The sequence below is a fragment of the Colossoma macropomum genome, unplaced genomic scaffold (genome assembly GCF_904425465.1).
Source record: "Colossoma macropomum unplaced genomic scaffold, Colossoma_macropomum, whole genome shotgun sequence".
In the NCBI taxonomy this organism is placed as follows: domain Eukaryota; kingdom Metazoa; phylum Chordata; class Actinopteri; order Characiformes; family Serrasalmidae; genus Colossoma; species Colossoma macropomum.
In genome coordinates, this window is record NW_023494789.1 from 27,319,255 (window position 1) to 27,340,495 (window position 21,241).

Sequence of the window (21,241 nt, forward strand, 5' to 3'; positions counted from 1 at the left end):
AGGGGGGTGGGAGAGGGAGATAACTGACCTTTGTGACTTGGCTAAAATCCCCATGGGCCTAATTCAGCAGGGGAATGGACCCCACAGCAGCAATGGGAAGATGCCTCAAACATAATGCACACAATAGGCAATTGTGCTACGGTTTCTCTCCTTCCTTTAAGCATCAGCCCAGGGGACAGTAAAGGGAGAATGCAGCCTGTTGCTTTCTCAGGAAGGACAACAGCACATTGATGAAAAAAAGGTGTTGACTCAGCAATCAGGAGAGGCACTTGGGTCTCATTTGTCTTTACAGACAGCACCTAGCATTGAAGAATCATCCTATACTGAGACATACTGTAAAGCTTTTGCAGTTTGAGTGTGGCCCAAATCATTCCTCTTGAAAAAGCAGTGCCAGTGTCAGTAATTTGACGGAAGCTCCAAAAGGGAGCAAAATGAAATCCTTCAAAGGACCCGAGGTAATTTAAGTGAATACCTAAGCACCATCAGCTTGCATAGTTTGTATCAGCTTATAGTGTACCTAACGTTAGCCAGTCATCCTAGAGGTTTCAAAAAACACGTTTTTGGGCCTGTTTGCTCAGAAAAAATCAGTTCAGTTCTTTGTCTTGTTATAAAAAAGAAGGATCATATATTTATACTCTGGAGATTTGGTATAGTTACATGTGCTATTTATGACTAAGAGAGCCACTTAAGGACCAGTAAGAGCAAAACCCCTCAAAGAAATGCTTGAAAGAGCCCACTCAGTATAAGAGATCCTGGAGATGTCACAACCCCCTCATTCGGATAACAAGTGAAGACTTGTAATTTACAGTAATACTAGTTAATCGCTTCAATTTCAGAGTGTATTTTTCAAGTACATATATGGAACAAAAATAATCTTCGAGCACGGTGTGCGCAAACAGCCTAACTCTGTTCTCAGCTTTTGATCACATCTTTGTGGGTGGCATATGAAAAGCTGAACCCTGCCCTGGCCCTGGCGCTTCATCAACTGCATGTGCACGGGACAGAGGCACTGCAAAGCCCAAGGGGGAAGGCCCGAGGCAGAAGACAAGCCTGTGAACAAATGGTAACATGGCCCAATCTGCCCAAGCACTGAACTACTGAATTTATTTCCTTTTCTCAAGGCTTTATTCACCGAGTGACTCTCAGTGCCCACCCTCTATGCAACCCCCCCCCCATAAAAAGGGACCGGGTGGTGGGGTGGGTGGACGGTAAAAGAAAGAGTCGGAGAAAGAACAAGTCAGTTCTTTTTTGGCGAGGGGAGAAATAAAGCTTTGTGCGCGTCGGCAGCGGTGGCACATTTGACAGGTCTTTACCAGTCTCCCGCTCTTTTGTGTCCGTCACATAATGGAGAAAAACACAAACTGAGCCAGTGTGGCGTTGTGGCCTGGGCTATTAGTCAACGTGACGGCCTTTGGAGATGCTAATGGTCGTATAGTGTGTCCCTCTCTCCCCCCTCCTTCTCAGAAGCCGGTTATCTGATAGCACAAAGGCATTCTGCTGGAGGTTGACTTCTTCTTCGCCCCTATTGAGATGCTGCATGGAGTCATTAGGTTAAAGCCTCTTTCTCCAAACAACCCCCCAAAACCGCCCCTTTTTCTGTCTCTCCCTTTTTTAACAAACGGGAATATAATCGTTCTCCGAAGGCACGCAAGAAGGCAGCCAGTCAAGGCCGGAGCGTATGCATGTATATGGCCCTCAGGTGCTGGAAGGGATACAGAACCCACTCTCTCTCTAAAAAACAGAAATCCCCCCACCTCCTCAATTCCCCTTGCCCCCCTCCGGCAAGGTTGCGATGCCAGGAACAATCAGGCCCTTGTGAAATGGGAGAGGATGCCCAGAAGTTAAAGACACCCCCCGACACATACGCACACAAACTGCCCCATGTTATTCAGCAGGCCAGGCTGGAGCTTTGGGCTCCAGGGCTTCCACAAGCTTATACATGTTGCCCACAGGTTCTGTGAGCATGCAGGCTAGAGAGCAGGGAGCCAGTAACCAAGAACAGACTCCACTCACACAATACAGGTCAAATTCTCACTGCTTCATTAGCTGCAGGATATGTGCATAACCAACTCAAATCACTGAATTCTAGGCACACACAGGCCCATGTACGCACACTCAATATCTAGGCAACCTTTTCATCACAAATCCATGCAAAAAGATCATGAGTGAATCCAAAAAAACTGGGAGAAAACCAGTATGAACCCAATAAAAAGTAAATCTTTTAACAGCAAAATACTCTTTACACTGATTTTACTAGACATTCTTTATTTCAATTTATAAATAATCATGAGCTAATAGTTTGTTTATCTTGCTTTTGGAGTTGAGCTTTAGGGAAAATGCATTTAGACAGCCTGCCTAATACCAAGCTAAGACCAGCGCATAGCATGCAGATAATGTTTTGGGTACAAAGACCTTTCTCTGGTGGTTTAGTATGAAGAGTAATAAATCTACTAGTGCTTATATGTCTGATAATTGTGCTAAACTTTGCCTCTTCTGTCGTTAACATACAGGATGTTGGATAATGGGGGGAAATCATTCAGGCAAGCAAGTAGCAAGATTAATAAATAATATTTAATTATCCCAAAGAGAAACCATATTATTATACATTATTCATGTGAAGCACTTTTCCAAAGCACCTGTGGTGATTTTTTTTTGTGGTAGTCTCCACAAATTAACAATTAAAGCACAGTATATTCCAGTAAAATCATCTATTTTTAATTTTTGGCCAGCATGAATAGCTTTATATTCCATTATGTGTTTTAAACTAACCATAAACGTGTGCGCCCATTTATTTCTTATGATTTTGTTCTGGAACTGGGCTGAAAGTCCAAGACAACATAACTAGCCTTTCTCTCCCCACAATAGTGCGATGCTAGCCAAAGCAGATGTCTTTTAGCTAACGTAACATAATTCACGGTTAGTATTCCCCTCCAAGCGTGTTTAGCTGTTCAATGATGTGTTAGCAGTCAAAAAAAAAATTAATGATGCTTCACGTCATAAATGAACCACGACTGCCTTCACCTGCACAGCTTAGCAGAATCATGTGATAGGGAGAGACCTAGCTTGCAAGTGGGAATCAGCCATGACAAAGTTGGGTTAAAAAAAAAAATCTAAAAATAAAAAAATTAATTAATAAATAAATAGTTCACTCTATAGTGTGCGTGACTCTGCTATGTTGTTTGAATTCTCAGTGACAAATATTTCAGTTGTTCCATGTTCGTTACCCAGTCAGTTTGCTATATCGCAAAAATGTAGTGAAGACTGAATTAGTTAACGAGTGAAAGCTTCTGAAACAGTGAAATATAGCTCAAAAAGTGTGTGTCATATTTGTCTAAATCCACAAGAAGCATGAGCCGAGCTGTATAAGAATATGGCGTGGTACTCCATCAAAATTTACACAATGCTTGTTCACATACGAAAGGTAAACTTTTCACAGGATAAATTATCCTGACATTTTCATAGAACAATTTATCATACTTTATGGGACAAGTATGACTAGCCCTCTCTAATCGCAAATCTGGGCCTATTTTAGTTAAAATACATTTAAATCATGCAACTTGACGACAAGATTTGTCTCATTTCACCCGCTTCCATGTTAGATGACAAAATCTAATCAGTAAAACCAAGCTTTATTGGAACAGTGTAAAATGTAACGTCATCCTGAATGTGTCTGTAGCAAAACAGTGTTAATCTGTACCCAGTAATACAGTTAGTAGCATGTAATTGCACGAATGTTCAATGCCCACTGTGCTCTAAACTTTAAACAGAGGTAGACAGTATTCAGGAATGTTTCCCAGTTGTTCATGTTTTTATCAGCTAAAACTGAAGCAGCAGACTATTAATATCCATTTTATTTTACCTTCTTTAACACCAGTTGAATAAATAAACCGCATCTGATGGCATACAACATGCAAACATTACAATCGAGAACAAAGGAGAAAATGTTTCAATCTATTTAGATGGATATATTTCTCTTACAAGCATCACACTCTGATTTCCCCCCCTGCTGTGATGACAGATCCATGATTTCAGCAACGTTTACATGTACACAATGTATATTTACCCATTTATACACATAAGCTGTCTGGAAAACTGTCTTTCTTTCTCCACGTGGTTAGGACATCATAGTGGATTTTACAAAATCCAAGTAAACAGCACGAATGTTTGAGAGATTAAAAAAATGTGCAGTACTGGGAGAAGGGAGTATGCATGAGAAATGACAGGACAGAGAGACCAAACAGTGTGAAACAATTAGTTACAGCAAGTCCCTTAACTTTAGAATGGTGCAGATGGAGAGATGGTACAGAGCAAAGTAGAGGAGATGGAAGAAAGGCGAGGATGCAATAAAAGGAAAAATATCAAGTGGCAGGGAAGCAAATAAAAAGAATTATATCTGACTATTGACCCAGATTAAGTAGATGTATTCTATCCTGTTATGGAGCAAATGAGAACGTTCCACAGGCTTCTGTGAACATTAGAATCAACAGTAAAACAAGAAGCAAACCTTTAAGTGCTGTGTTTCATAGCACATTGGGCTAAATACTGAGACCTTTATCAAAAACTACCTACACTGACACTATTCATGTTAGCAGCTCCAGTACATTAGAGCAAGAACTTTGATATGCTATAGATAAGATTATAGAGGTGTCTCAATTTAGCTGCAATGCTGTGGGTACATTAGGTCACAAAAATGAGCGGGAGGCTCTTTGGCCATGGAGACGCAGCTGGCCAAAAAGAACAAAAGCCGCAGCAGTGAAAGATAAAAGACATTTGGGATCCTCCAGCAGCCAAATCAACAACAGATGAGCTTAACCATGTGCCTTCTCCATAAGCATCACTGCAATTAATAAGGAAGGCTAGAACGAAAAAAATGAACGCTGTACAAAATCTTCATTTATTGGAAACGAGGGAGGAGAAGACACATAAAGCCTGTAAGTGCATGTCTCCCTCTCTCTCTGCCCTCTCTCCCCCACACACCTCTCTTCAGTTCTGCATGGAGAACAGTTCTGGTGAACACAGTGGCTTTTAAGTGCAACAAGAAAAAAAGAATAAAGCATGGGGCTGTGACGGGCACCACTTTCTACTCGTGCAAGCGCTCCTTTCCAACAGTGATCAAATGTTCAACAAACTTAAAGGGGCTCCTACGCACTTGACTTGTTTTCACAGGGGCAGCATTTAAAGAGGGAGGCAGAGTTCTGCAGGGGCTTAAGTGTGTGTGTGTGTGAGAGTGTCTGCATGAAGAATGACGGCGAGCTAAAGCAATGGAGGTTAAAAACAGGAGGAAAGCAGGGAGGCCAATCATTTACACAGCAAAAAGAGCAAAACTGCATCTTCTGTGATCAGTGCATTTCTTGGGTGAGGACATGATGGCATCCAACGTTTCTGAAACAAAATAGAAATTGATCAAAATGTGTATTTTAATAGGGTCTATACAGAATAACCAAGACTAAAAGAACTCCTAAAGTCCCTGTATCCTGAGTTTTTTGTATTTGATCTTTTATCTTAAGGCCCACTTTATGACATTTGTGTGTTTTATGTGCTAAAAGGAGTCCTAACAGACTTTTTCATGTCCTTTTACCAATCTCTCTTTATCCCTTAGCATTAAACAGGCTGGTTTTTGTTGTGGTGCCTTTAAGATTAACACATGTAAATGAGCACTGTTCTAATTGGCTGCCCTGTATTCTGCCTCATTTAAAAAGCAGTCTGGGCTGAAACATTCCTTATAACTTCACTGTGAATGGGTGGGGCTAAATGTGTTGGTATTTATCACATCACAAAAACAATTCAAAATGGGCTGTTTTTACAGCTTCCATATATATAGTGAGGAGTCAAAGGCAGGTTTGAAACTTTAAAAACACTTGCATACTACATCAAATTCTTATTACAAACAAAAAAACAAGCTTTCAGTTTTTCCAGATATGGGCCCTTTAAAATCTAAACATTAAATATCATGGATCAAGCCTATGCATATTAAATTTTATGCAAACTCCAGGCTAAAAAATTCAGTTACTGAATACCTGTGGCACTATTTTTCCTTGTGAAGAGCTTCTATGAAGGCTTCAAGTTTCTCCTGGATTTCTCGTACTTTTTCTGCAGAAGGATGACAAAAAATATAAGTTATTTAAGGCTGCAACAAATATTCAATAACACTGAAAAAGTTCAACAGTTAAAATATTATAAAAGCCATTCAAATAACCAACACGTTTACCACATTTGTGAACCCATTCACTTCCATAGAGAAGTAAACAGTTGTTCACCAGGGTAAAAAAAATTGCTAGTCACCAGCTGCACGCCGCTGGCAGCTCTACACCCTAGATTCAGTGGAGATTGTGATTTGGTACAGCTTGTGAGACTCTCGCAATTCGAGGCTAGAAGGAAGTGTTAACACCACCTGCAGTCCTGCTGCTCCAGGTTTTAGCTAGGTTGCATATTCCCAATTGAATTTATTACAGAAAAAAAGTTAGCACATGCCAGTTGACTAGCTGTCTGTCTAGAGCTAGGGAAATTATTCAGACTGCACTGGGTGTTAGAGCAGATGTGACTGTGTGCTCCAGTCACTCCACTCTTCACTAATAATAACTGACTTCAAAGCTGATTTCATGGTTAAAAAGATGCTGTTTCTTTTCAGCACCACTCACTGCTGCAACCTAATAAGGCTTCCAAATTGGGCAGAATCCCAAGTTTAGCATTAAATGCACCTTGCTATGAAAATAATTATTTATCAGTAATTTCAATCTTTTTTTAATTATCCTGTAGTCTTGTAATGAGATTTTATGGAATAGGTCAAAATCATAATACAAAGAAGAAGAAAAAGAAGAAAAATATTTGAATTAATAAAAGTTAGTAATAACAACAATAATACAATGAATTTTTTTTTCCATTCAGTTATTAAAGTGTCTTGAATTCTTATTCTTATGGAATATTCAAATAATCAATATAATGTTCGATAGAACATTGTAAAGTCAACAAAGTGAACATATTCAATACTTGCAGGCCTAATATCAATTGGTGTTATAGCAGCATAACACCTTATGAGCTCCTCTAAGAAAACCATGAATGGTCAGGTATTAGTGACCTATTGAGTCTATAGATTCATAAATCCTGTTACCTAACCTATGAAAACCTTTCAACGCTTTTGAAAATACAGTCGTGTCATGAGCCTCAGCTACCCAAACAGCATATGGCACCCAGTGACAACTTAGAAGTCCGTGTTAGTAGATCTGATGAAGAGATGGTGTTCCATTGCACTACTTCAGCTCCACACACCACTTCAAAGCCTGTGCCCTAGAGGCTCAGGCTGGCATTCAGTCAGCTAAACGAGTAACACAAGCAAGATTCCTCAGCACAGCAAGAAGTACGACATCCTGTAATCTACAAAAATAATATGTAGTGTCAGAAACCACATTAGCAAGTGTATTTGAGATTACTAAACAACTTAACACACTTTGAGGCAAGTGTGTGATAATTTAGGTATGCAGTTAACTGTGCTAATTGGGCAGCAAAAGCTTCCAAAAGCTGCCAAAAGCTTACTTGTTAGCTATATTGGCCTTGTTGTGATTGGCCAGTTCAAAACTAAAGAAGCAAACTTTGAACACAAAACATGTCTTGGCTGACTCACTACCATCTGGTATTGACTATACTCGTTTGTAAAAAGTCCTTGGGTATGAGAAAGGCACTATAGAAAACAGACAAATTATTATTATGTGTGAGAAGAAACTTGGGTGAATTCATTCACATTACGTTAACAACATTTTTAAACAAATTTTTCTTGCTGGACACACAAACTAAAGCCATTATTTTTCTGAAGCCTGTATTTTGCTAATATAGGATCTGCAACTGTAGCCCTCATGTTTAAATACAGTATATAAATGGCTTTTAAAGCAATATGTTCAGCGGCTATACTGGACAGTGCTCACAGAGTCCTATGGATAAATTAACAAGTAGCAAACTAACAAAAGCAAATGGAAAATGGAAAGATGCAGTTCCAACCGAGAGCCTCCATTGTAGCAAGAATACACAAGCTATATGAACAGGGCTACACTTGTGGAGCAGCTGGAACAACTGCCTGTATACAATCATACGCAAAAAAGTCTGAGCACAAATGTCTTGGTTTAATGACATGTTTAGTACTTACATATCCTCTACCAAGAACACACTTCTGCACATCTTAATGCAAAATTACTGTTTATTTGTTTAAATTAACATATTGGAAATAAATTAAAAACAAAATGTGGGCGGTGTAAAAGTTAAGGCACATTTTAAATTTGTTTGATTTTTATCAATATGTTAAATTCAAATAAACAGAACAGATACTGTGCACTAAAATTTACAGAAATCTGCCATATTAGGTTTGTGTCCGGGAGTAATGAAAACTGGAAACCACATTCACCCTAGGAAAATCACATGATTTTCATATTCATGTAAGCATTTACATAACGAAAATAATCAATATATACTGATTTTGTCCACACACACACACACACACACAACACACACCACACACACACACACACACACACACACTATACCAATATGTTTTTAAATGAAAAAAAAAGTCAGATTTGAGAAAATAAGCCATATGCTTTTCATTTTGCTTAAATACACAAAATATTGCAATTAATCATTAACTATTTTAATTGTTTGGAAGCCCTAATGAACTGTAAACAGTACAGAACTACTGAAGGGTTCTCTAACCCTTAAAACAAAAGATCTGTCCGACCCATCTAAAAGTTCAAGTGTAATCATGTAGACCTGCTCCACTGTCCTACATTATTTACCCACAGTACCTTTAATAGGCTTTTCACATGGACACTATGCTCCTAGCTTGCGCTTGTAACTGAATACCGTTATGCAAGGCTCGTGCTGCCGTTTTATGAGTGTTATAGCATGGGGGTTCCCCTTTCTGCAGAGAGGTGAGGGATGAAAGGAATAAGCCAGCCTTTGTAAACGCTCTGACACCTCTGTGGTCTGAAATACAACACTCTGGCCCCTCACTCGCACACACATGCACGTGCGCAATCTCTCAAATAATTTTAGCCTGAAACACGACCCTATGGCACCTTCCCGGCACACTTACACACACACTGCTGGCAGGTAGCAGTGATGGCCAGCTCTTTGATACTCTATTAGAGCATGAGCATATAAAAGACTGAGATGGTGGAGATTAGGGAAGGTAATGGAGGTATTAGAACTGAGAGAGTGCATGTCAACACACTGCAGGTGTGGGGCTGAAACTCAAGCTGGACAGAGTTTCTCACGACAACAACATTTGAACTCCTAAACCTGTGGCAACCTGGCTGTTCAACTGTCATTATATGCAAGCAAGTTGGCCCATTTTCACAAAATTTGTTTAATTCTCCAGAATGAGCTCAGATAAAAATGCTATTACAGTTTACAAACCAAAAAGCATCATGACAATAATCAAACAGTGAGAAAACAACAGCCTGTGCAAATTGCCTGACCATGCCTGAAAATGACAAACCCAATCCCAAAGTGACAGGCCAGACCAAAGAGACAAAACAGGCCTGATTCTTTCCAATATGCTTACAACACACAAACCAACAACACATTTGTAGACTTGCAGCCATTCCAATTTTAAGGAATAAAGCACAGCGAAGGATGGCAGGCACATTTGTGTGCACATTGGCTTAACAGGTCTGAAAAGACTGTGAGAAACAAGACATTTATTTCTTTCCACCATCTGTTTGTTCCACATGGAAGAATGTAGTATGACTGTGAAGAAAAGGCCAAAATAAGGCTTTTCTTTTCACTGCAACGGAAATGTGACACAGGGGGAAAGAAGCTAACGCTCTCACTCCTTACCCTGCTCCTGCGCGTCCGAGAAGCTGGATCTAAACTCCATTTAGGCTCCTGTTTACCTAAGAGATGAGCTTCTGGACACATCCATTCATGAGTCCCCACTCTTTATCTGGTCATGAATATTCCCATAATCCCTTGGCCCCTATCCCAGCAGCCTCTGTCCCCTCTTCTTTTTTCCAGAAGGGAGAAGGGGGGATGGCTTTCACTCTTTCAGGGGTTCCTCCTCAATCCCTTCTTTCAAAGGGGCTCTTGCTTGATCTCCACATGAAATGATATCTCTTTCACTCCCACTCTTACTCAGCCCTAAGCCTCCTGTGCCGGGCACGGCAGAAGGCTGGAGAAAGCCTTTAATTGACCTGTAATTAGACTGTGAAACAGTGTGGCCAAGGAGAACAGGAGAACGACAGAAAGAAGCGATAGTCCAGGCACGGGATACGGCCTCAGAGCTGGAGGGAAAAGGAGAACAAGAAGCTCAAGGAAACTCAATCCAGCCCCCATAATAGGTACCCTTTAATATTTGCCATCAAGGTGGGCAGTCAATAGGGATGGGAAAAAAAAGCAAAGAAATTAAAATGTGGCAACAGCTTTTTCAATAGCTCACGTTTCACCCTGGTCCACTCCCCAAAAAAGTCTGAGAAGGGTTGAGACACTAGCTGTGTGGGTCCTTGGAAACTCAATGTGTCATTTCAAAAGGTGGGCCTTTCTTTTACGAAGGTCTGACAAGAGAACTCTTTGAAAGTAGAGACTGGCCATCTCTGTGAGACAGACCTCATAATGCAACAAGCAGAAAAAGGCCACTGCTGCCATTTGATTTGTCTGAGAATCCATACAATAACATCAGCTATAAAAGACAGCAGGAGGGGAAAACAGGGGTGGCACATAAAACAGCATGTCAACAGCACAACACCCCAGCAGTGGCAGCACTACAAATCAACACTCAGACTTATCTTTAAAACAGATGGCTATGAGAAACAGAGGAACTATAGGCCTGCTCCACTGTAGAGATGTGGGAGTTCAACAGAAGGGGAAATAGCTTTCTAGCATACGTTAAGTATAACAATAAGAATGACGCAAAAAATTTGGAGAAATGTTGACATTCCTTAGAAAATGTGTGTACATGTAACAATATTTGTTCATTAATTTTTGGCTAATAAAAAACACACATTGTACCACAGAAGACATAGAGTTAGATTCTCAGACTGGTTCTAAAGGTTACAGCCTTTACACACTGAATGAGACAGTCATGCAAGTTACTTGGATGTCAAGTTACTTAGAACACATGAACATCTTGCACAACAAACACGTTTTGAAAGGCAAAAACGTGACATCTTCTCCCTTCCGTTCAATCTTCCGTTCGAACTCTTACAGGTGTTATTATCACTTAACCCATCACTGTTGTTTCTGCTGTGTGCATGGCAACAGCCAAGATGGCTAACTGGTCATTAAGTAGTTTTATCCCTGTAACCAATATTTTTGACAAACATCTAAAGGTATAGTTTGTCCTACACTTCATCATGTGTGGTACTATATATCCAAAATCAGCTAACACTGAGTTACGGACACCCGAGACAACCTGTTCCAAAAGACACTAAAAGTTTCCGCTGATGAATTAGACAGTTAAACTCTCTGTGCTGCTTTCACTTTTCCAAGTTGCAAGTTTTGTGAGGAGGACTTAAAGCCATTTTGTTTTTTGTTGTAAAGCATGGTGCAAACACCACAGCGAAATTCCAAATATAAAAATCTGCATTGCATCTAGTGTGCATAGTTTTCATACAAAAAAGTATCAGAAAATTTCAAATTTTTTAGCTTTTTTTTTTTTTACATCATGTTTTGGTGTAACGGTCTTTGAACTTCCTAAACAAAAATTAAAAGAACTACCATCTTGACTGGGGGGCACGGGACCCTGACTTACCCATGAGGGTTTGTGCGTGGGTGCACATTTTTGTTCCTCACTGGCATATTAGTTTCACAACTGTATCTAAAAAAATATGGAGCAGTTAATCTTAATAACAAGATTAATCACTAATTAATAAAGCTGAAGTTTAACCCTTTGATGTTGCAGTTATTACCAGCAATAACAAAAGCATGTTAATAATTTATATTAATTATTGCTCATTTGAAGCTCACAGAAACTAGCAGAACAATTTTGCTGAATGTGCTGATTGTAAACTTTCTATCAATACCACATTTGTTGTCATAACTACAAGGGGAGTGTATTATGACTTGAACTTGATTAAAAGTTTTGTTTGTAGAAAAGAAAAAACAAACGTTTGCCATTTCCTTATATTGAAAAACCTAAGTCAGAAGTGTAGTTAGACTCCTGGTCTGTCAATACAGAATATAAACCAACTGCTAACGTAAACCAGTATATAACTATTAAATGAAATATTATTACTACTATTAGATTAACTATGGAATTACAGTATTTGCCCTACATATTCTTCAAGTCAGTGGTAGACCCTTCAAAGCTACCAGTCTTGTGAAAACATGATGTAAAACATGAGGGGCCAGAGCAGTATGGTCATGCGGAATTGTTTTTAAAAACACAGATAAAATACAAAAAGTTTTACTTTCTCTAACAATTTATTTAACAATTGTGGGTCGACTCATGAATTTGTGTGCAATTGAAACATAAATGAGTTGGTTCATCAACTGAGTGCCAGCAGCTTAAGAACCATAAACCTGTAATGATACCTGAAAACAAACTGTACTGTACTCTACACAAACTCCCCGCAGCCATTATGATGGAGGCAGCCACTCATGAGAACTTTGCAAGCCAGCCTCATGCCAGCACAGGTGTACAGACCACCTCTCTGCTGAACTCCTCACCTAACCCCCACTGCCGGCTTTCAATAAGCGTTTAATTACAGACCAGAGATGGGTGCCAGGCTAGGGGCAAGTGAGGGCCTGGAATAGACGAGAAGCAGCCTGAGGGACAATAGAAGGCTGTCTGCCCATGTGCTTCTGCGAGATGGAGAATGTTTTAGAAAAAGGGAGTGAGCATGTGCAAGGCATGATGTGTGTGCTGGAGGGAGTCTTCTAATAACTACATGTCAGTCAAAGCCCCACCTCTGACCCTGAATGGCCATCCCACACACCCCTCCCACACGTAGTCCCATGCACACAGGTGGCCCAACACCAAACACCTCCAACTCTAGCATCTCAAGCTCTCCCACAAGACTGTGTCCTCCCCAGCTGGCGCCCATCGATATTTCAATATACAGCAGCTACTGCTGAAACAGTAAATACCGCTAAATTCCTTGATGACTCAACGATAGTCAGAATGTCATGTCAAGCCTTCTAAGGATTAGTCTGAGCTCGATGGGGAACCAGATACCCTGCCTGGCAGATAAGTAATTTGACTGGGTAACGTGAGATCCAGACGCAACATCCATACATTAATTTATGATTTAAAGATTGGCAAAACATTAAACAACACTATTTCCCCTTACCCAATGGGCACAAACTGAATGGTGTTCGAAATTTGCTTAACTATTTTTTCTTTCGTGCGAGTGTCACATGAGGCTAATGTAGCTAACAAGTAATGGAAGCTAACAGAGGTGCACTGATCAGAAACGTATATGGTCAATTTCAATTCAATTTAACAGCTAAATTAGTAATATTTGTCACAGTGTGGGCTAAATGAACACATGAATCACACTAACAGTACTCTCTATTAATCGAAATCGGAACATGAGAAGCACTGTTTGCTCTTTAATGGGTCCAGACTGGCATTTGAAATTCATGAAAAAGCATTTGCCTATTTAAATAACATACATCATATCAAGTAAGAACTAACTGGCTATTTAGCATAATTACTGAGCTATGTATAATTCTGCTATAACATTTTGGTATAGGTGTAGTAGCAGCATTCAAATGTGGTGTGAATGCACATATCTGGATTATGATATTTACATCAAAAGTTGTGACACACAGATAGGCAAAAAAAAAAGGTCATTGCACACCTGATCCCTAAAAGCTACTATAATACCAAGTAGCATCATGCAAACATGTCTAAATCATCACACACATGCCTCAAACCGTGTTGAGTTGTTAAATGATCTCAAATAGAGTTACTACAAATAAACGTCATGGCATTGTAAGACAATGGACAAAAGTAAAGACAACCCAGACTAGCTGCAATTACTACCTTTTTTAAGCTACGTGATGTACTTTTTGCACCAGTTCAAAACCAAAGAAGCAAACTTTCTTTGGCTGAACAATGACATTTGGGGATAAGGTGAAAATCATGTAAATGGACCTTTGCACTAAACTATAGCTTTTATGGCTTACTAGCTTGAACAAAATCCTCGACAGTGGTTATTAAATGATGTTCAGGCTAAATAGAACATACTCAGCAGATCTCGTCTTTAGACTGTCTAACCAAGACATGACAAAATAGCAAGTGTAATCATGAGTGTGTCAGGGAGTCAGGCATTGAAATAACTGCTCTATTTTTACCCTGTGAGAAAGGAAATGTATGGTTTTCCTATTATCTCATAGCATGCTATATGACGTATAGATAATGTGGTGTGCAGAAGTCACTGTGAGAACAGCTCTCTGGGAGTCTGACAACTGGCTCTGGACAGACAGGCCCCAAAGGCTTCCGAAGTGATGGGAGTGCAGAGAGGGCCAGAAGACCGGTTACTGTTTCTTTCCCTGAACATTTGAGCGCAGTTTTTCAGCTGCTCCTAGCAACAGTGAAACAGAGACAGAGAGAGAGAGTGACAGAGATAGATATGGGGGGAGAGAGAGAGAGAGATAGGGAAGAAAGTAAGAGAGGAAAGCGAGAGTTTTTTATGGGGTGGCTGAATGTTGTAAGATTTACATGCATGGAGAAGAGAGGGTGATGAAGATGACGAGAATGATGGGGATGTGTTAGAGAGAGAGTGGGTGCCTCAATCTCTTCTTTCCCTCCAGTCTTGGAGAGTAAAGCTGGGCCCACAGCCTGCAGAGGGAGGGGGCTTTTCCTCCAGCTGTTCTGACGACGGAAGCGCCTTTTTTTCCCCCCAGCCTGACAGAGTGAAGCATAAATGTCTTTCTGTGAGTGAAAGGGTAGGTCCGGCACATGCTTTTCCCATCAGGGCCACTGGGAGCCCAGCGAACGGTGGGAGTGTGAGAGTGGGAGAGGAAGAGAGCAGGGAGGAAAATGCCAAAATCTGACCACAGATGAAAGGTGGGCTTACACGGTTCCACATTAAATATTGCTTGACATCTCAGAGTGTGCCATTTTGTGTACAGGCCCTTGAGGATGAGGGCCACTTGGCTGGAAATCAGCCACTGACTACAGCTTTGTCATGAATGACCTCAAGTTACAGTGTATAAATCAAATCCAAAAAAACAGCAAGTTCCAGTTTCCATTTATGACACACCGGACACTGGATGTTTCTGCCTGTGTACACACAGCAGGGTAGGAAATAATATTTTTTATGGGACAATTTTTGTCCTCAGCGATTGAGATTCAGGGGTTTTATAGATAAATGGGCCTTTTTTGGGGGGGCAAAAGTTTAACTTAATCAAGAATACTAACTACTTAATCATCATTTTTCATATTAAGCAGTGTACAAAATCTTTTGAAAGGCTGGCCTAAACAGCATCTTACAACCTTTGAATAATCTTTGATATTTCTGTGCTCCAATACTCGTTCTAATAACTCAAAAACACCCTTAAAAACTATAATATTTAAAGAGTTTTTTTTCGTCCACCAGACAGATGCACTCCCCGTTTAATCAATGTCCACCCAACTAAGTGAAACCAACACAGTGTTCTAAGCTATATATGAAACTATAATTTAACAAAATTTGATTATCTTGTTGGTGTGGTAGTTGCAGAGCAGCTTCTGTTCTGTACAAATAGTGTGTGTGTGAAATTCCTCTCTGATACAAAAGTAAAAACTTGGGAAATCAGCAGAGCATCTGCTGTTTGTGCTGTCAAGTTTTAAATGTGCTGTAAAACTGTTTACCTAGAAAACAAAAGGAGAAAAAAAAAGAGCTGACATTCTAGCATGAAACAGTCATATGATGGAAACAAGTTGGAGGTAGCGTGGATTGCACGCATGGTGGTACTTGGATAAGAACTGCTAGATTTGAAATGATTCACTTGGATAAGCATCACTGTATTTGAGATAAATCATCAAACGAGTTATGCCTTCATGTTATACCAGCCACTTACTACAAACTTTGTTTTGAGCATTTTTTTTTTTATTGTCTGATCACTAAGTGCTCCCACACACGATTTCTTTGTGAAGCAACTTCAACAGTCATGTGGAAAGTGGTGCAATTGTTAGTTGCGCTCTGAGGTGAGGTGACGTGCATGAGTGGTATACATTTATGATGCATTCATAAATTCTCAATTTATTAACTGTTTCTATGTCTCTCTTAATGTGAGGTACTGCCAAGATAACTTCCTGGTAAGTGATCCCTTACTTGGCCAAAAAAAAATTCTGATTCTTAAATGTCTAAAGAGACCATTAAAATCAGGAATATTGTTCAACTGGAATAATGTCATTAAGCATCAAGTCAATTTTGTGTATAACATAGCGATCCATTTCATCTACAGATATGCAGGTTTACGTTGTCACCTGTCAGGTTAAGACCTTGGCTGTTGTTAGTGCGACATTTGTTAGTGTCAACTGTTCACCTTGATTTCATTCAGTTCATTGTATTGATTTACCACATTTAAAACAAATCAATCTGGAGGCATTATTTTGCCCCCATCATGGCAAAAATGGTGAAAATTGGTAGTTTCTGCCCTTTGGCCTGGTTATTCTGACAATGATGTACAGGCACAGTGAGGTGATCACAGATCAGCCAAGGTGAAAGATTTATTTATGAATCAGTAGCCGTAAGAAAGGCAAAGGCAGGTAATTCATATTCTTAACCACGTCTACAGTCACAAGATGGGGCCTCCTCACCAGACAAAGGTCTTCCAACCATTAATACAAACTCATTCCTTTAACTTTGCGTCGACAACCTGCACTGCACTGCAATGTGTCTACCTTGACAACTTCACATCCAGAAGATAAGACACACATGGTCAACAGTCCACGACTGGCTAATTCAATGCATTGCTCTCATATCCACCGCTCAGATAAGCTAGTCAAGGCAGAAGCATACAGTTCATACAACAGCTGCTGATTAGATAGAGGAAAAATGAGGGGGTGTAAAGGCAAGGAAGAGGGGTGCGGAGTAAAAGCGTGAAAAAGGGAGCTTCTGCAGAGGCCTAACGCCTAGAGCAAACACACTTAAACCTTGAGTACACACCGCTCTGGGGTACATACAGTATATCACTGGTACAAGACCAGGAAGTGAAGGAGACACAGAAAGCAAAGAAAGTAATCCTTTCATGAAGGACGAAGAAAAGATAAAAAGGGGGGGGTGAGATGGAGGAAAAGAGCAGGTCTAGACAGCACTGTGTAGGCCAGGCAGGACATAGGTGCGGGAAACTACAGCTTAACCCTCTTACAAAGGCTACAAAACACTTTTCTTGCAATTTGTTTTATTTTGCTTACTCACAGTTCATTAAAATAAGTGAAGAGAAGTGCAGACTTTAAACTTTTACTTGGTGATGCAGTGATGCATTGAAATGGAAATTCTTGGGTAAAATCGAAATCACAATTTTGGACACACTGGGCTAAAAACAAACACTACAGCAATGAATCTGATTATTTTACAGTTATAATTTGCACTTTGGCTCTGTTGTGACTTTGGCATCATTTTAAAGACTAAGGCTACAGATGGCGTTTGTGTGCTAGCACAGACTTTCCTTGCTGCTTCAATGCCTTCGCAGTATTCTACATACAGAGCAAGAAGCCATGTTTTCAGTGGTATCAAACCTGTAACAGACAAGTTTTTGGGTGTTGTAGCCTCTCCTGACACTTGACAGTAGATATTATAAAAAGAACGTCTACTGTCCCATGTAAAAAGAGGAAAAGAGTTCCACATGGCTGACATTTTCACTGTTGATTTGCAGCATCTCTAATTGTTTGAACGCATCAGACCAGCATAGAAATGTGAAAGAATCAAACAGCATTTTTACTAACTACTTTTCATTTTCAGTGTCACTGAAAAAACAGTAAAATCTCATGTTTTAACACTTTGTCGTAGGCCTGTTTTACCTTTGGGTTCTTTTTTTTTCGGTCAAAGTTTTCAGGCTTTTTACTAATTTGGCTGAAAAGCGAATGCCATTTTTGACCATTTTTTGACAAAAACATTTTCTTGTGCCAAAATCTCAGTCCTACTGTAATTTCAGATGATACAGTATTTGTGTTTGTAAGTAGAGGAGGAGATATTGTATTACGAAAACATTTTGTTACGCATGGAGTATTTTTATGGGAGTTTGGAGGAAATATTAATTACAATTTTGCCATGTTTTATTCAGTTCTTCAAACAAAGAGTCAGAATTACAGACCTCATGAAGAATGTTACTGGACACAGTTTAAAGAATGTTACTCTACTTGGCCAAAATTCTGATTCTCAAATGTCTGATCAGACAATTAAAATCAGGAACATTGTTGAACTGGAAGAGTGTCATCAAGCAAAGTCAAAAGTCAATTCAGACCACAACTAAGAAGAAGTACAGTGTAAAAAGATGGAAAGGTGTGCTATTATTACATAATTACAGTGTCACTACTGGCAAATTAAACGTCTTAAAGACGTGTGACCAAGATTTATGGCTCTTAACAACCTGGAAAAAAGATAATTAGCCCACTGTCATGGTTTACACAGCAATTTTCCAACATTTAAAAAAGAATGAGGGGGAAACAAGGTGGACAAGTGGCCAAATCCCTGACTGTCACTCGGTGCAAGCTAAAAACAGCAATAAAGGAGTGTGTGTAGGCAGTGGGCTTCTATAATTGAATTGAGTCTATTAGGTGAATTAAAGGAGCTTTCATAAAGCCGGCTCCTCCTGACGGGCCTGCAGTTGCATATTAGCAGCACGGGCACAGCTCCAAAGGCACACTGCCATGCAGCTGCTCTGGCGCACGCCTTTCCCCCTCTGCTTCACACACACTCCCACACACAAACACACACACACTCTCTCTCTCACACACTGCCTGTCACCCCACCCACAGACAGCCTGCAACAGTGACAAGCCTGAACGCAGCCTCCTCGCACAACTACAACCTCTGATTCAGACACGCATACAGACTTGGCCTTATGTATAATGTCAGGGCGTGGGGTCATACATAGGTCTAATATATATTCTATATATACACTTTTAAATATACTTATTCTGTACTGTGTAAACATTTTAGGCACCTGAGAAAAATCCATTTAAAAAAGTTATCTGGTCATTAAGCATTTATTTCCACAGAAAAAACACTAATATTACAATAAATTCAAATAATATTAATACAATATGTGATTTTATGTATATCAATGTGCTTGTTAACTATGTACAAACCTCTGCCTGTGACAGTATTAATTATTGTTATCAGCCAATAGCTTGTTTTGGCTAATCAATATGTTGTGTTAAATCAAGAGTGCTGGTGATGGAATTTAACATTAAATTCTGTATTAATGCATAAAAATATTAAAACGTGTGCACTGTATGGACCATAGAACATGATAGGTGAGGCCAGGCATAAGCGTATATACAAAGTAACGTCCAAAATCCATAATAACAACAACACCCTACGTAAAAGCATGGCTTTGTTTAAACTGAGGGGCTAAAATGTTCAAGTGTATGTGACCAAAAACTAAAATTAAATTTATCTAAATATAAATAAATATATAACTATACACGTGAATATATGTATGAAATACATAATGATGAGCAACTGAAAGGTCTATGTTCTAATGTTCTAAAGTAACATTTACCAATCAATACCAGCCCAAATTAAAATGAAGATAAAATTATATGACCAGTAGACTAGCTTTGTCTCAGCCCACTTTTGCACAACGCTGTTTGCTGTTGATATGGTAGACAGCTATAGCTGTGCCATCGTCCTCTCGAAAAGTGGTCACGAATACAACTATTTCTATCTGCGTGCTTCAATTTTCAAAAGGTCTGTATAGCAAGAGCAATTGCCTATTGCACCCTCATATGTACAATTCGAAAAAAGCATTGCTCAGCTTGAAAGATAAAAACACCTATTCATATACTGATTGTTGTGTGTTGGAAGTTAAACAAAATTAATGTTTTTTTTTTTAACGAAAAGTAATTTTTTTTTAAATTGTCAACCAACAGTTAATCATTCACCTGCTATGTGTAAATAACAAAAAATCTTATTACCTATGTCTAAAAAAAATTTTCTAAGCTTAGACAGATAAATAGTTAGACAGACATACAGACAGATATATAGATAGCTCTGGTTTTCTAACAAATTCAGGATATTTTTGACCTGAAAATGCATGAAAAACTCATACACAAGCACCTCCATACAATCCCTTGTGTGAAACTAGAGCAGTTCTCTACCTGCCTGCGAGTAAGGGTAAATCGTTCTTAACACCAGACTGAGCCGCAGGGGGTGAATTTTTCTCTTTGTTAAGGGAAGTGCCCCCATCCTCCCCCTCTGCTCCTCTTCAAACAGGCAGACAGGTGAGAGAGGGGTCATACACACACACACACACACACACACACACACACACACACACACATGCGCAGCTCCCTGCACCTGTGGAAAGAACAGCCTTCACAGCCTGCTGTGTGTGTGTGTGTGTGTGCGCGACTGTGTGTGGGTGTGCCGCTGTGCTTGACCCCTTGGCCCAGCCTCAGGCTGTCCACTCCTGTCCATACATCTTTCACTTTATGAAGGGGGCCATCACTTTTTCCAGCCCACCTTGGAAAAAAATGAACAGGGAGCGTGTAACAACAGCTCATAGATGATTACCCAAGCCAGAAAGATTCAGACCCCCTCTTTCCCACCCCAACACTGCTGGATTATGGAATTCTCTCTTGTCAGGTCTTGCAGGGTGGGCAACGCGTGGCAGACGTCTCTCACAGTAAAACCAACTAAAGAGAAATTCTACTTTTTCAAACCTAACGTCTTGTTCCAGAACTTAAGAATGAATACTCAATTCAATCTGAAGTGAGATAAGACACGACATGGCCCAAACTGCCCAATTTTGTGGGCTCAACGCATTCCAAGACAGCCTCCATCCCGGCTTCATCTGTGTCTACTGGAGCAAGACACTCAGTGAGCCTTCGGCCCTGAAGTAATGGGCTCCTCCGACTTTTCAACTTCAAAAAAACACTCGAAATCAGCCCCAAAAAAAAACTGGCATTTGGGAGAAGCTTGTCTTAATTGCCAGTCACCTAATGACATGACAGGAGCTGAAAATTGGATCAAACCTCGATAGCTGTGAAAAAGAGTGAGTGCCAAGGTCATTACATCTCCAAAAAAGTCTGACTTGATTTGCCCTCTCTCTACTCCCTGATTTAGAAAGACCTTTCAAAATACAGCAACCTCCTGGCTTAT

At 39.9% G+C, this 21,241-nt stretch overlaps 1 protein-coding gene across 1 annotated transcript in view; it reads right to left on the reverse strand.

Annotated features, from left to right (window-relative positions):
* Positions 1–4,338: 4,338 nt before the first annotated feature.
* opa1 (OPA1 mitochondrial dynamin like GTPase) overlaps positions 4,339–21,241 on the reverse strand; it is a 41,734-nt gene continuing 24,831 nt past the window's right edge. The window contains exons 30-31 of the mRNA XM_036570691.1: positions 6,018–6,090; positions 4,339–5,382 (exon numbers count right to left, since the gene is read on the reverse strand). Of these exons, the coding sequence (XP_036426584.1) occupies positions 6,026–6,090 (65 nt within the window). The 3' untranslated portion in view covers positions 4,339–5,382; positions 6,018–6,025. The remainder of the gene's footprint in view (positions 5,383–6,017; positions 6,091–21,241) is intronic.